General features: G+C 60.6%; 1 protein-coding gene and 1 long non-coding RNA gene across 2 annotated transcripts in view; one reads left to right on the top strand and one right to left on the bottom strand.

The window, feature by feature from the left end:
* The window catches only part of LOC125929232 (uncharacterized), an 11,518-nt gene extending 3,549 nt beyond the window's left edge, over nt 1-7,969 (top strand). The window contains exon 3 of the long non-coding RNA XR_007459824.1: nt 7,687-7,969. This is a non-coding gene — a long non-coding RNA (uncharacterized LOC125929232). The remainder of the gene's footprint in view (nt 1-7,686) is intronic.
* Nucleotides 668-15,512, bottom strand: part of FCHO1 (FCH and mu domain containing endocytic adaptor 1) — a 23,059-nt gene continuing 8,214 nt past the window's right edge. The window contains exons 7-29 of the mRNA XM_049640217.1: nt 15,015-15,156; nt 13,598-13,750; nt 13,394-13,498; nt 12,196-12,294; nt 12,006-12,102; nt 11,058-11,102; nt 10,862-10,940; nt 10,358-10,382; nt 9,973-10,030; nt 9,399-9,577; nt 9,289-9,313; nt 8,900-8,951; nt 7,964-8,055; nt 7,329-7,604; nt 5,366-5,478; nt 5,163-5,250; nt 4,918-5,026; nt 4,063-4,218; nt 3,616-3,748; nt 2,960-3,159; nt 2,013-2,068; nt 1,478-1,642; nt 668-1,067 (exon numbers count right to left, since the gene is read on the bottom strand). Coding sequence (XP_049496174.1) covers nt 1,045-1,067; nt 1,478-1,642; nt 2,013-2,068; nt 2,960-3,159; nt 3,616-3,748; nt 4,063-4,218; nt 4,918-5,026; nt 5,163-5,250; nt 5,366-5,478; nt 7,329-7,604; nt 7,964-8,055; nt 8,900-8,951; nt 9,289-9,313; nt 9,399-9,577; nt 9,973-10,030; nt 10,358-10,382; nt 10,862-10,940; nt 11,058-11,102; nt 12,006-12,102; nt 12,196-12,294; nt 13,394-13,498; nt 13,598-13,750; nt 15,015-15,156 — 2,470 coding nt within the window. The 3' untranslated portion in view covers nt 668-1,044. The remainder of the gene's footprint in view (nt 1,068-1,477; nt 1,643-2,012; nt 2,069-2,959; nt 3,160-3,615; nt 3,749-4,062; nt 4,219-4,917; nt 5,027-5,162; nt 5,251-5,365; nt 5,479-7,328; nt 7,605-7,963; nt 8,056-8,899; nt 8,952-9,288; nt 9,314-9,398; nt 9,578-9,972; nt 10,031-10,357; nt 10,383-10,861; nt 10,941-11,057; nt 11,103-12,005; nt 12,103-12,195; nt 12,295-13,393; nt 13,499-13,597; nt 13,751-15,014; nt 15,157-15,512) is intronic.

The following is a 15,512-nucleotide window of genomic DNA, read 5'->3' as shown; positions in this document are numbered from 1 at the left end:
TGTGTCTTGGGAGGACCAAGTGGGAGGATCATCTGGCCCCGGCTTGGTCCTCGGGATCTGTGTGGGGTCAGGATCCTCACGTGTCCACCCGGACTGACCCGCGCCCCACTCAGGCCACACCCCTTGCCCATGTGCGCCGCCCTCCGCCCTGGCTCCCAACAGCTGCCAGCCCAGCCCTGCGGGGGGAGCTCATTCCGTGTCAGGTGGTCTTCAAACTGTGCAACCTCCCTTACAGCCTCCGACTGAGGTGGGTTACGGGGGAGGACACTCGAGGCCAGGGAGGTTAAGTCACTCGCACAAAGTCACACGGCCACCGGTGGCCAAGCAGGCTCTAAACCCAGACCTTTTGGCTTCAGAGCCTCATAGCTTCCAAGAGTGCTGTCCTGCTCACAGCCACGTCCCATACAGCCTGGCATACAGTAGGTAGTCAATTAATGTTTGTGGATTGACTAATTGATTTCTCTCAGGACTCACAAGTCCCCATTCCTTTGCCTGGGATGCCCATCCCCATCTTGCAAACTCTTATTCGTACGTCAGAGCCCCATTTATAATGCCCTCTCCTTAGGAAGAATCTGACATCCCCCTCTGGGTTCCTCTAGTCCCTTCTGCTAGCTCAGATGTCCATGGAGCCTGGGGCGCCTGTGTCTGGCTTTTTCTCCCCCTGGTGCCGCCTTGCATAGCGTGGGGGGGCGGGGTGATGAGGGAACATTAGGGCTATTATATCTTCCCAACGCATCCAGCCATCTTCCCTTCCTCTCCTCTCCGGCGACGTGAAGGAAATTTCCTGGAGCAGGAAAAGGCTTATTTATTTTATTAGAAAATAAAGTGTTTATTCAAAGAACATTAAAAGTCTGAGGACCCGCGTGAGAATTGGCTGGAGCAGGAGTGACCCTCAGGCTCAGCCAGGCTGGGTGTGGGTCTCCTCTCTGCGGAGTCGGGGGGCGGGGGGGCGCGCCCAGGGTCCAGCAGGAAAGCGGGGATCAGTCAGCGAGCACCAGGACAGTGCAGAGCTGGGGCCAGCGGTGCCGGTCGGCCTCTGCGGGCTCAGCAGCTCACCAGGTACATCCCTGTGCGGGTGGCACCATGAGCAGGGAGGAAGAGGGGGGTCCCTTGCCCCTACCCTGGGACCTCCCAATCTTCCTCAAAGCACCCCTGTAATTCACTCTTCCGGGTGCCCCGTGGGCCCCAGCAGCCCCTGTGGCGGCAGGAGAATGGGCTGGGAGCCGCGTGGCAGTGGGGCTTCTGGCCTCCTGCCTTGGGTCCTGGCGAGGACACCCTACGGGGGCCCTTCCTGACCCCTCCCACTGGGGCCCTGCTACCCCTCCCCACTTGTGCCCACCAACCTGGGCCTCCAGGGCCCAACGCCCACCGACCTTCCCAAACGCCCCAACTCCTCCCCCTCCCCCCGTACCCTGGCAGAAGCAGGGGGCCCGGCCCCAGGGATGCGCAGCAGCCGGATGGGGGGGGGGCGGCATACCTGTGGCAAACCTCCTCTTTACAAGCGACATGCGGTAGCCGCTGCCCACCAACTCCAGGTCCACGCCAGACAGAGTGGCCCCCTCGCTGGTGAACTGGGCGGCCACAGGGCTGGGCGTGCTGGGCCCCGAGCAGGGCTCCCAGCTGGCGGATAGGTGGCCAGAGCCTGGGGAGGCCTGAGGTCAGCCGTGCCCCAGCCTCAGCCCGAGTCGAGTCCTGCTGTGACCTGGGCTCTTCCCGGGCCTTTTGATCTGTGGCCGCCGTCTGCCCCTTCTGACCTCCTCTTGGGCCCCGGTACCCTCCTCCTTTGGCCCCGTGGGGCTATGTGTAATTTGCAAAGGAGTTCTGCCTCAGGGCCTTTGTACCTGCTATGCCTGCCTCCCGCCATGTCCTCCCTCACAGCTTTGTCACAGCCCTTTCAAGCTTTCCCTCGTGCCCACGCTCCTCCACCCCGAGCACATCCCCAATTCTCCCCCATTTTCAATAAGCCCCTCCCACCTGAAACCCCTGCCATCTCCCGCACAGCCATAACTCACCCCCTGCTTCAGACACATCTGGAAGCTTCCAAAGGAGCCGCTTCTCCTCCAGATTCCTGGCATCAAGAAAAAGCTTGGTCAGCTCTCTCCCCGAGAGGACACGGGGAGCCCAGGGTCCCAGCTCGGTCACCTCTCAAGCTACACGACCCCGGCAAGCCAGGTCCCCTCTCCCCCCACCTCAGTTTCCCCATCTTTAAAATGGGTGTGGGGTATGGAGCAGCTGGTCCCCGGGGACCCCAGAGCCTCGCAGCATCTTTAGATCATACACTCAAGTCTTTAAGCCTGGCTTCTTTGCGCCAGGTTCTAGCTTTGGCACGAAACAAAGGCAACGCTGCGTGGCGACTAAGAGACCAGGGCAGGGGCACCAGGGCGGCTCAGTCGGTCAAGCGGCAGACTCTGGCTTTCGGCTCAGGTCGTGGTCTCACGGTTCCTTGAGGTTCGGCCCCAGGTCAGGCTCTGTGCTGATAGCGTGCAGCCTGCTTGGGATTCTCTCTCTCCCTCTCTCTCTGCTCCTCCCCCGCTCGCGCACACGCACCTGTGCGCTCTCTCCCTCAAAAGAAATAAACTTCCAACAAAATAGCCCAGGGCAGAGAGGGGCTGTCTGGGTTCAAATCCTGGTACGGCCTCAGATAAGCGACTTGGCCCCTCTGTGCCTCGGTTCTGCCTCCGTTAAGCGGGAATGACGGCAGTCCGCACCTCGAGGGGTTGCTAGAAGCCCTGAGCCGGTCAGCGTGTATGGAGCCCGTGGAACACGCCCGACACACAGGAAGCCCTTGGTGTCCAATGTTATTATGGTTCAGCGTGTCGTCCTGAGCTCTAAGCAAGGCGAGGGCACACAGAACGGCTGGACCCGCAGGGGACCCTTTAGCTGCTGCATCGAGGGGAGGCCCGGGAGGGTCCTGGGCCAGTGCTGAGCCTCCTCCGGCCTCCCTCCCGCACACCCTCACCAGGTGGCGGCTGGCTGTAGGCGGATGTTGGTCACGGGCTCCCCCACGGGCAGCAGGATCTGGACGTTGGTGAGGGGCGTGGGCACGGCCGTGGCGCCGGGCCGGTAGCTGTACTCCACCGACACCTGAGTGAGGGTCCCCCCGCACTGCCAGTGGGCGCTCAGCTGCAGAGGCACAGACTGGGGACCCGGGCGGGAAAACTAGGAGGGGCGAGAACAGGAGACAGCACACAGCTGAGGCCCTCTGGTCCTGCCCCAGCACGTGCTGTTCCACGAGGACCTAACTCAGACCCAGCTCAGCGTCACCGCTGCATAGACCACTGGGTGGGGCCTAGTCCTTCTCCCTCAGAGACACCGCAGATCGGGGTCCGCGTGACGCAGATCCAGCAGAGGGCGAGAGAGCGCCCGGTTTCGACAGAGCGGTGGGCAGGTGCTAGTGCAGGGTCCTTGGGACAGGCCCTCTTCTAATTTCCATAATGGTGCCGTCTGCACCGCGGCAAACGCCCACCCAGCCCCCATTCATTGGCTCCCTCCCTGACTACCTCCCCTGCTCCCTCTGCTCTCTTTACTCCCCCCCCCCCCATTGCCACTGCTTGCTCTCCTTGCCAGCCCAGCCCCTCCCTGCTCCCTCCGTCCGGGCCCATCCACACGGCCCACCTGGTATCTTAGCAACACCACATTGTAGTAGGAGGCAGCTGGATTCTGCTCTGCCTGGTGCTGCAGGGCCTCAGTCAGAGCCGCCATGTTGAGCCAGAAGTCTTTGGTCTCAGGGTCGCTCTGGGAGGGGTCACTACGGAGACCAGGAATAATCACCCCAACCCTTGGGAGGCCCCTTCCCAAGGCCCTCGGCATCTGACCTACCCCAAGGGCTTCCTAAAGATGCAGATTCCTTGGCTCACCTTGGGGCCAGTAGAGCATGACCCCCCCCACCCCCCGGGGGGAGGGGGGGGGATGGGAAGCAAAGGAGAAAAGAAAAATGAGGTTCAGAAGGGACAGTGATTTGCCCAGGGCCACACAGCAAATCCCAGGAGGCAGAGCAGGAATTCACCGCCGGGGAGTTCCCGGGCCCCCCTGCCTCTGACCCCCCCACTCCCCCTATAGTACCTAAAGAGCAGGTCAGCATTGGGCTGGAAGTGCTCAATGGCGGACGTGTGCACGAGGCGGAAGCTGAGGACAGGTGGGGGTGGGGTCCCGCTGAACACACGCACGATGCCAGCAGGGAAGGTCATGGTCAGTTCCCCAGTTACTCGAGCCAGGCAGCTGAGGTGGGGGGGGTGAGGAGACTGCGTGTTGGCTCAGGGCTCTGCCTGGTACCTCGTCCTCCCCTCTCTCCTGGCTCCGCTGCAGCTTGTGGCCCCCCAGGCTCCCCAGAAGAAGCAAGACCCTGACCGTGCCCGGCATCCTCACTCCCAGCCTCCCCTCCTTGTGTCCTTGCCTGGACAGCCATCCAGGCACTGGGAAGAAACCACACTGGGCTGAAGAAGGCAGAAACATCCCCTTTCCCTAGTTCTATTTTCCTCTAGGCCGCCAGGAAGCTCAAAGCAAAACAGTTATAATACGGTCCTCAGCTTGGGTTTCAGGCCTAATACTCTCTCCTATGTGTGGTCTGATCTTTCCTGTTGAGCACTGCTCCCAGATTATTCCTGGCCCCACAACTCACCCTTAACCCACCCCGCCAAGGACCTTGCTCCCTTCAGTGTGATGCCCACAGCAGCCTTAGAGGACTTGCTCTCAACTGTGGTTACAGCAAGGCCTGGCCCCTGCTCAAACACCCTCTATGGTTCCCACTGCCCTTGGGACAGGGGCCTGGTTGCTTGGCTCAGAGTTCAAGGCCCTTCCATGGTAAAGCAGGTCAGGAAACACACCGGAAGGCTGTTTCTCCTGGACCCTAGACGCATAGGCCCCAGAGAGTCCTGTTTGTCCCTGTCACTGTCTGTACTCTCCCCGACCACTGCGTACCTGGGGCTATGGCCTCGAAAGTAGGCGTGGACGTATTCAGTGAAGGCTGTAGCCACAGGCAGGGCATCCTGGGAGCCCAAGACCACAGGGCTGGGTCCCCGGGAGACTCCTGGTGGTGGAGGGGAGGGGACAGGGACAGACAGAGTGGGCACGGGTCCCAGGCTCCAGAACCCACCCTCTGCCCGCCGGGCCTCCAACGCATCACTTAGTGATGCCCGAGAAGGGCCCAGGGCCGCCCCCCATACCGTGTCCTGCCTGCGACGAGAAGCTAGGCCGTTCTGAGATGGTGCTGGCGGACGAGGAGCCCAGCGGGGAGGGGCTCAGAGACCGGGACTGGGGAAGGAGACAGGCCGGGCTGCAATCACCCAGGAGCAGTGCCCTGGGGCTGCCCGTGCCCCCACCAGAGGCGCCCCCAGCCCCACTCCTGCCGCGCGCCCCCTCACCCTACCAGGTCCCCGTTGCTGCGCGTGAGGGGGCAGGACACCTTCCTGGTGCGGGATCTCCGGGGCGGGGCTGCCAGACCTTCTCTGGCCGTAAGGTCAGCAGGGGCAGGCATCAGGTCTGGGGAGCGAGCGTCAGACAGACAGAGCTCAGATGCTGCCGTGGGCCTCTCGGGCCGCCCCAGAGAAGGGACTCGGCCCCAGACCGGGAGTCGGGCTTATTCTGGGGACACCCCTTGGGTCTGAGGTCTCGGGGCCGCGGAGAGAACTGCCGGACAGGACTGCAGAGGCCATCCACAACCCCCAGCCTCCCAGACACCAGCCCGACGGGAGGTTACTGGGAGTGCGCAAGCAAGGGCTGGATGCTCAGGAGGCAGGCACAGTCCGGGGTGGGGGGGGGGGGGGGGGGGGGGGACGCGGCAGGCGTTTTCATCCAACATCAGCAGTTCCGTGACCTTCATCCTCTCCGTGAGGATGAGGTAGCCTCCCACCCTGGCCTCTGTCCGAGTCTCACCCGTTAAGATTAACTAGTGACTGCATAAAACTCAGCTTCCTCTCGTTTCCCTGCTTCCTCGGTGTCCCCTGCCACCCACCCCCGAGACGTGCTCCTCTCTTCCCCAGGGCTGCTCAGCCGCGCTGCTGACGCCTGGGGCTGGAGCATTCTCCGGGGGGGGGGGGGGGGGGGCCGTCCTGGGCACCGTGGGGCGCTGACCAGCCTCCCTGGCCTCCACCCACCGCAGATGTCCCGAGTACCCACCCCCCCTAGTGGTGACAGTCTAATATCACGGGTGACACCGCCCCAAGTGTCCCCCAGGGGGCAGAACAGGCTTGGTTGAGAGCCCTAATTCCATAGTGCCGCTCAGACAACTCAACTGGACTAATCTACACCGTGGTCTACACTCACTCTCCTGGACCCTTCCTTGACCCAGCTCCGAACCGGCTCTTTCTCTATTCAAGGATGGTGCCAAGCATCCCTGTCACCACTTCTGGGGACCTCATGGGGTCGAAGCCCACAGCCCTCGGACTCAGGCCCCCAGGAGAGCCCATCCCCCACCCCCTTCACTTGTCTCTTCTTACGACCTGTAGCACTAGGCCCTGCCCTCTCCCGGGTGGCCTCCCCTCCCGCTTCACACAGCTGTGCCTGGGGTGCCCCAAGCTGGACTCCCCCGAACTCAGGGCCCGCTGTCCGCCTGACATCTAAAGGCCCAGTCCCAACACGCCCCGGGCTTCTTCCGCCCCACATTCCCTGCCCCTCCTGTCCCTTCCTGGAAGAACAGCCAGCTGCCCGCAAGCCCTCCTCCCTGACCCTGCTGCCGTCTCAGCCCTGTGCCCTCGCGCCCGCGGCTCCCCACCTCCCTGGACTCCCGTCCCTGGTCTCCAGCTCCCACCCTCGCCCCCCCAGATGGACAGAGGGAGCCTGCGATCTGAGTCAGGTGCCGCTACTCCTCCGCTCACAGCCCCTCTGTGGCCCAGACCTTGCTAGGAGTAAAGCTCACATCACTCCCATCAGGTCCCAGACCCGACATGGGCCCATCTCCCTGCTGACATCACTCCCTCCTCTCCCTGCGCTTCGCTTCCGGGTCATCACTCTGTTCTGGCCTCACGGCCCACCCCTCAGCCCCCAAGCTGTTCCTCAGAGGGCCTAGGCAGCTACCCACCACAAGGCCTTGGTACAGGATGCGCCCTCTGCTGGGAAGCACCCCCCCCCAACCCCCCACCACATCCCAATGGCTCCTTCCTCACCTCCAACAAATCTCAGCTCAAATGTCACCTCCTCAGGGAGGTTCCAACCTTCTGAGCCCTCACCAGGCACCTGCCACCTCCACTTTGTTAAATGTCCATCTCATTATTGTCCCTGCCAGGGTGAAGGTTCTGGGCTGTGTCCCCAGCCGCCCATTCAGGCCCTGGCCACAGCAGGCGCTCAGTCTTCCCCACCCAGGGCTCTGATGACTCTCAGACTCCTGGACTCACCTCCTCCGGCCACAGCCTCCAGCCCCCAGGGACCCGGGGATGGGGCGAGGGGCTGCGGCGAGTCCGATGCTGGCAGGGGCCGTGTCCCCCTCGACTCGGAGGCCGGTGCCCTATAGCTAGGTGGGCTCTGCGGGGTGCCGGGGCGGGGGACCCAGGAATCCGGGGAGGGGCCAGGCGCCACGTGGGATGGCGAGTCCAGGCCGGAGTCCTCCACATTCTCGGGCGACGAGGAGGAGAAAGGTGAGGGGCTGGAGGTGAAGCCGAGGCTGCTGGAGCCTAGAGGGGGGGGGGTTGGGGGGGGGTGGGGGCGCCAGCTCCAGACCCCGCCCACACGGAGGCCCTTTCCTTCCTCCTGCAGGCCACGCCCACGCCGAGGAGGGGCCCACCCCCCTCAGGCCAGGCCCTCTGGTCAGTTCCATCTCCACGATGCTCCGCCCATCTGCCCATTGTCACCTACACTCCCCGCCTTCTCATCGGCCCCGCCCACCATCTCACTGCCAAGTCTATCTTCTCGGTTGCCTAACCAGGACCCCCAAGTGCTCTCTCCAGCCTGTCCCCCGCCAAACCTGCCCTGGCAACGGACCCACCCATCTCGCTAGCCAAGCCGGTGGCCCCGAAGTCCCCACCCCCATCACCTGTAAAGTCTTCGTGGTCAAAGGCCGACTCTAGGGGCGGCCCAAAGAGGTTCTTGGAAAACTGCTCATCTGACTGCAGCTTCTCCGCACAGCTGTGGACCAAGCGGAACACAGGGATGGTTTCTATCCTTTCCATGTCTCCTCCCCTCCTCAGGGCCCGTGCACAGACCGTTCCTGGTCCCGAGCTCCGTGTCCCCAGCCCTCCCTGAGGCCACATCCTGCCGTCTTCAAGGCTGGGCTCAAAACCTCCCACCCCCATCCCAGAGCAGCCTCCCGGGCCTCAACTAAAGCTGCCCGCTGGTATCTCCCACCACACTGCCTGCTTTAGTTTCTTCACAACATCTGGAAGTATCCAACATGCTCCAACTTGTTTGCTGTTCTTCAAACCCGAGCCACGATGGGGCGCCTGGGTGGCTCAGTGGGTTAAGCGACTGACTTGGGCTCAGGTCATGATCTCACGGTTCGTGAGTTCCAGCCCCGCGTCGGGCCCTGCGCTGACAGCTTGGAGCCCGGAGCCTGCTTCTGATTCTGCATCTCCCCCTCTCTCTGCCCCTCCCCTGCTCATGCTCTGTGTCTCTCTGTCGCTCAGTAATAAATAAACGCTTAAAAACAAAAACAAAAACAAAAAAACCCCGGGCCACGACAATGTGAATCTGAGAAGGAAGAGCTTTCTTGGGCATATGTCTCTGAACCCAGAATAGCAGGAGTACACAGTGAGTGCTCAATAAATGCTCGTCAAATGAACGACTAAGTGGTTCCTCAGATACAGCATACCCTCAACTCCCTGCCAGGGTGAGAGGAGGGGAGGCAGAGACACAGGGAGGCAGCAGGGGAAGAGGGGAGAGGAGTCAGGGACAGCCCCCATCTGCTCATTCATGTGGGCCCAGTGTGTCCCCATCAACCCCCCCACCCCCCACCCCCCGCTATAGGACCCACCTGCTGGCTCTTGGGGCAGATCGAGGCCTCTGTGGTTTTCCAGCAGCGTCCCCTATGAGAGATACACCACCTTGAGCCTTCCTGTCACCCTGCCTCCAGTGCCCCCTCTGTCACAGACCAAGAGACTAAGGCTTGGGCCTGTCCAGCCAGCTGTCCAAGGTGATCAGCAAGTCGGGCAGAGAGGGCTTTGCGCCCGAGCCAACCTGTCTCAGCTCTCATTTAACTGTCGCAATGACCCCATTTCATAGAAGAAGAGACGGAGGGTCACAAGGGGTAAGCAGCCTGCTTGCACGGCAGGGCTGGGATTCAAAGCCACACTCATACTCCAGGCCCAGCCTCCCCTCTTCGTGCTCCTCCCCACACCCGAGACCCCTTCGGAGGCTGCTCACGTGAAGAGTGGCGTTTCATGGTGCCCTGTGGACAAAGTGGGTGGCGTCAGGTCGGGTGCAGCCAGCCAGCCCCACCGGCCCCACCCGCGCACACCCCTCCTACGCCTCACCCCTGGGCCGGGAGGAAGGATGAGGCTGCCGGCCGTGGCCCTGAGTTGCGCCGCAGCTGCCTCGGGGCTGCAGGCCGGGGCGCGGGCAGGGGCGGGCTTGATGTGCACGTAGAACTTGCGGGGTTCCTCGTCATCAAAGTCGGAGTCGCTGGAGGAAAAGCGGGAGGGCTCCGCCGTGTGTGCACTGCAGTCAAGGGGCCAAGCGGATCCCGACACGGGGGTCACCCACCCCTTCAAGGCCCTGCACAATCCGGTCTATCACCACTTGCCACCCCGGCCCCGACACCATGGTTTTGCCCCCAAGTCTTTGCACAAGCCCTAACTAGCAAACTCTTGGTCAGATGCTAAACCCCAACACCGGTGCCCTCTCCTCCAGGAAGCCCCCTTGGCTCTCGCCCTGCCTCTCTTCCTCAGCCCTGAGGATTCTTCGTTTCAATCTGCTTTGTCTACCCTGGAGGGCCTCCCCCCGCAGGATGTACGCAGAGAGGGTCGCTATTCGCGGAGGGATCACGGCCGCACAGCGCTTTGTCCTTGCTGTGCCCACAGTTGCCGCCAGGGGGCACCAGGAGGATATTGTTCTGGGTCACATCAGGCCGGACAGTGAAACCTTCTTCATCCACCTCTGGACACGTCTGCGGGGACAGGCAGGGAGTCAGGCTCCCCGCTACCGAACCTCCCTCCCGTCTCTCCCTGCCACGGCCCCTCCCACCTCTGGGCCCGGACTCAGACCTAAAAACAGCCCCCGTGGCAATAACAGTCTTCCCTGGTGCAAGCAGGGGCTTGAGGGAACAGAGAGTACGCCATGGCGGTAAGACTGAGGGGCACCTTGAAGCTAAGTGGGGACATCAGTCCCTCCCACATGGCTCCACACACAGCCGGGATGAGATTTAGCCCCCTGAGCTCCAGGCTTGGGGCCCAAGGTGGGATTGGACCCCTCGCACTCGCAGCCCGGTACTCACCCCTGAATCGGGCTCCAGGGAATCTCTGGGGATGGAGAAAGAGATAGCGATGTCAGCTCTCCCACCTCACCTGCATGCTCCCGACCCCCCCCCCCCAACACTAGACATGGCGCCTGGGGGTGGCCCCTGGGCCCGATGTCCTGAGCTGGTCCTCCCGGTGATAGGACCCAGGGGTTTGTCTGGAGTTGGCTGAGCACAAGGTCCCCGCAAACAGCTTGGCAGGGGAGGAACCTGGGGCTACTCTGAGGGGTTGGCTCGAGGAGGTCGGGAATGGAAGGGCTAGCCTCGGCAGGGAACCACCAGGACTGACCTTGACAAGAGGAAGGGTTTGGGATTAGGTTGGGGAGTGGCAAATTGAGCTAGCCTGGGACAGAGGTTCCGGGATAGCCTGGGACAGGAATTCTCCCGGGGCTACCCTCAGCAGGGGACTTCTGGGATAGCCTGGGAAGGGGGAAGGGATCCCGGGCTAGCCTGGGCCAGGGCTGGGCAGGGGTGCTTCCTCACACAGCTGCAGGGGGCTCCCGCTCCCGCCGGCTCAGTCCTGGCAAGCGAAAGGCCTTGGCTCCCCGCAAACGTTTCATTGCTGAGAACAGAGGAGGGGGTGCGGCTGAGCCCTGGGGGTGCCCCCTTCCCATGCAGATCTGCCTCCCGCACCCCCAGCGTCCGTCCAGCCTGGGCATCCAGGCCCAGACGTACTTGCCTTCCTGCAGGGCAGCTGCACTGTATGCCTCAAAATCCAAAGGCCCTGGGATGGAAGAGACGGAGAAACTCAGCCTGGCTGGGAGACCCGGCCCGGGGAAGGGCAGCGAAGCACCCGCGGGCTCACAATGGCACCTGCATCGGAGCTCGAGGCCAGCGGGCATCCAGTGCGCAAGCCAAGGGGCTGAGCCAGCCCCAGAGATGGTCATGAGTGGGATGGGCCAGGGGTTCAGGTCCCCCTTGGGGATGCACCGGACGGAGCGATGCCCGAGTTACTTTTTCTACTTCCGGCATTGTTCACGGGCACTTGAGTGGGTCAGGGGATGGACCGTGAGTCTGTACAGGGGACTGAGGCTCAGAGAAGTCAAGACAGTCACCCAAGGTCACATAGCAAGTAGTGAGGAACAGACACAAACCCAGATCTGACCCCAACACTTTTGCTCTTCAACTCCTCCCCGACCTCTCATTTGGACATTGGTTTTTCAAATTGGTCCTTTGCTCAACAGTCCTCAAGGGCTCCCTTGGGCCCTCAGGGTAAAGAATGAAAGGCTGGGCCTGGCCTTCAAGGTCCCTCTGGTATCTGGTTGTAAGAGATTTACACATAAGATGGGCCACGAAGGGGCGCCTGGGTGGCTCAGTCAATTAAGCATCTGACTTCAGCTCAGGTCATGATCTCACGGTTCGTGAGTTCAAGCCCCATACCCAACGCTCAACTGACTGAGCCACCCAGGCACCCCTGGGTGTAGATTACTTAAATAAATAAATAATAATAATAAGATGGGGCATCAAATACTGTTCCTATGTGGGCTGCGGAGTTAGATTTGTCATCGGCCCGCTTTTCTGATGAGGAAACCGAGGTGCAGGGAGGTTCAGTCTCCTGCCTCTTGAGTCCTGTTCCTTCCCTGTAGTTGTGGCCCCAGAGCCCAACCCCCACGATGTCCCAACTCACCAGGCTTCTCCCGGCCTGTGCCCTTGCTCTCTGCAAACTTCTTCAGCAGCATCTCCACGCTGACGTTCTCGATGTTCTGCTTAAACTCCTCGTGCACCTGGGCCAGGCGGATGAAGCGTGTAACCAGGCGCGGCCGGGGCCCTCCTGCCCGGCGCCCTTCGCCTCGCTTCCCACCCCTGGGGCCCCTCACCTGCCCGATCTGCACATGGGTGTCCTCCACGGAGTGGGCGTAGGAGCCCAGCAGTGCCTTCATGTGACGCAGGTGGGTCTCCTCCATGGCTTGGAAACGCTGAGCCGGGAGGGGAGGGGCAAACAGGAAGGTGGAGGCCACGAGGAGTGGCCAGGTGACCCAGCCTGACCAATCAGAACGTTCCAACCCCCCTGGCCTCAGTGACTGGGCGGGAAAGAGCCAATGAGAGTCTTCCCCGGGACTTTGGCTAAAACTATGGGAAAAGAGACACTTTCGTACCCTGAGTCAATGAGATGGTGGGATCCATGTGGAGGCTGCAGGTGGCCACTTTGCTGCGAGCGTGTGCCACCGCCCCCCACCCCCGCAACAAACACACACACCCACGCACACCCAGGAGGGGCATCTCGGCTCGGGTGTGAAGTCCCCAGGGAGAAAAACAGACTCAAAGAGCAGAGAGGCACAACTTCCCGCCAACACCAGTTGAGTACCTGGATCTAGCCATGCCTGAAGCCCTCCCTTCAAACTTTTCAGTCCCCTGAGCCTTTAATCTCCCTTGTCAGTCTGAATGAAGGTTTCTATCATTTGCAACTTTCTATCACTTGGAGATAGAAAGTTAGAAAAAAAAAAAAAAATCCGATTCCTAATCCTGACATTCCAATCTGCTTTTCACACATTTGAGTAGTTCCAGAGAGGTGTAACGTCTTATAAAAATGTTACATAGCTGGTGAAGAATGGAGACTGGGGCGGAACCCAGGTCTTTCAGCCACCATGAACCATCAGTAGGCTCTTGGCTTCTAAACCCTGCCCTGCCCCGTTCAAAAACCTCATCCGTAACGATAGAAACTGTAATCCCTTCTAGAGAGGTGCCCATGCACCCAGTACTAGTCTGCAAACATCACATAGAGTGGTTCATTTAATCTTCACAAAAACTCCGCGAGGCAGGTACTCTTACTGTCCCCATTTTACAGATGGGGAAGCCGAGGCACAAAAAGGATTTGGCCTTTGAAATACTAATGCCAACAACAACCACCACCACCACCACCACCACAGCCAACAGTCTCTAGGATTCTATGCCTTTAAACCTGCGATTCTAAGGCTGCCGGGAGGCGAGGCTTTCAGAGGTTCTGGACTTCCGGCGCCCATGGATCCTGGGCCAAGGGATGTGTGGGTCTCCAAGGTGCCGATGCCTGCTTCTTACCACAGCCGAATCCAGCATCTTCTGCTCAAAGTCTGCGCGGGCTGAGTTGTATTTTTCCACCGAGCGCCTCAGGCTCTCTGCCGCCTTCTTCGTCTTGGTCTCCGCCTAGGAGGCACAGGGAGGGGATGAGGTCGGGAGGGGACCAACGTCCCCTGGGTCTGCAGAGGGCCGACGGCAGCTGGGGACCCGCAGCCCAAGGCCCACCTTGTCCATCTCCTTCTGGCTGGTGCTCTCCCTCCGCAGCCGCTCCTGGTCCATGCAACGGTTCAGGTAGTTCTCGCGGGACTTGGGCAGGAGCTGGCTGACACCCGCCAGGACCTGCACGGCGTCCAGGGTGCCCACTGCTTCCTCTTTGCACTGCAGGGGGGCGGGGGCAGGGGGAGCATGGGTAGGCCCTGAAGCCCCCAGCAGGTGTCCACTGGGAAACTCCCGGCTCTGAAACCCAGGTTCCACAGATTACTTTTTTCTGAGTATTCTATTGCTTTCAAAAGTTTTAACTTTTTAAAATAGGTGATAGTCAGGGCGCCTGGGTGGCTCAGTCGGTGAAGCGGCCGACTTCGGCTCAGGTCACGATCTCGCGGTCCGTGAGTTCGAGCCCCGCGTCGGGCTCTGGGCTGACGGCTCAGAGCCTGGAGCCTGTTTCAGATTCTGTGTCTCCCTCTCTCTGACCCTGCCCCATTCATGCTCTGTCTCTCTCTGTCTCAAAAATAAATAAACGTTAAAAATAAATAAATAAATAAATAAAACAGTTTAAAAAAAAACATTTCTTTTTTTGGGGGGTATTTATTTCTTTCTTTAGAGAGAGAGCAGGGGAGGAGCAAAGAGAGAGGGAGAGAGAGAGAATCTCAAGCAGGCTCCACATTGTCAACGCAGAGCCTGATGTGGGGCTCAAACCCACGGACCACGAGAGCATGATCTGGGCTGAAGTCAGACGCTTAACTGACTGAGCCACCCAGGCAGCCCCCCAACTCCCTTTTTGGACAGGAATAGATGCGGCTCTAGGCCAATAAAGCTTGATTCACTGGCACTGAAATCTAAGGGTCATAGAGTTTTCACCTATTATGAAATATTCTTCTTTTAACGCCCCCCCCCCCCCCCCCCCCACCATTTAAGAATGTAAAAACCAGGGGCGCCTGGGTGGCTTAGTCGGTTGGGCATCTGACTTCAGCTCAGGTCACAGTCTCGCGGTTCACGAGTTCGAGCCCCGCGACGGGCTCTGCGCTGACAGCTCGGAGCCTGGAGCCTGCTTCGGATTCTGTGCTTCCCTCTCTCTCTGCCCTCCCCCACTCACTCCCTGTCTCTTTTTCTCTCTCTCAAAAATAAATCAGAGCTAAACAAAAAGAAAAAATTATAAAACAAAAAAAAAAAAAAAAAAGCACGCAAAACCCATTCTTAGCTCTCAGGCTGTACAACACCAGGCTGGATCATCTGGTCGGTGTCCCATAGCGTGCAGACCCCTGGTCTAGAATTTTGAGTCTGAAATTTGACCGGGGTCAGGTCTGTGGGACCCTGGGTTTGACGTGGTGGAATCCACTGAATTCGCGGAGGAACACACGCCAGGAGCTGGAGGTTCAAAGGCCCCCTGCCACTGTCACCACCCGCCCCGCGCCGACACACACACCTTTTTGTGTATCTTGAGCTGCTCCTCGCCGTAGCGGAGCACGTCCTTGATGAGGTCCTGTAGTTTCCGTGTCAGCTCTAGGTGACAGAGCGCCAGCTTGTCTGAGGAGACGCGGAAGACCTCCCACAGCGGGGCGAAGGTCCTGGAAACAGGTCACACCCAGGGTTCGGCGGGGCCCACCCCCCGGGGGCTCTCCACAAACAGCACGCCAGCACCCACCGCGCGCCCCAGGCCCTGCTGAGGCAGCTGCACCACAACTAGGAGGCAGGTCTGTGACAGATGGGGAAACTGAGGCATAGGAGGCTCCACAATTCACCCGAGGCTCCTTAGGAAATTGAAACCCAGGCTCTGAGGCCCCCAGCATCCTCACTCTGGACTCCAGGCCCCAGCTGATACTCAAGGGCAGCTAAGGTTCAACTTGCCCAAATCAAGTTCACAGGGCTTTCCTACATCCGCAGAAGACCTCTTTGGCCTCCCCCCCCCCCCCCCCCCCCCCCC

The sequence above is a fragment of the Panthera uncia genome, chromosome A2 (genome assembly GCF_023721935.1).
Source record: "Panthera uncia isolate 11264 chromosome A2, Puncia_PCG_1.0, whole genome shotgun sequence".
Classification (NCBI taxonomy): domain Eukaryota; kingdom Metazoa; phylum Chordata; class Mammalia; order Carnivora; family Felidae; genus Panthera; species Panthera uncia.
This window is presented reverse-complemented; position numbering and strand designations above follow the sequence as displayed.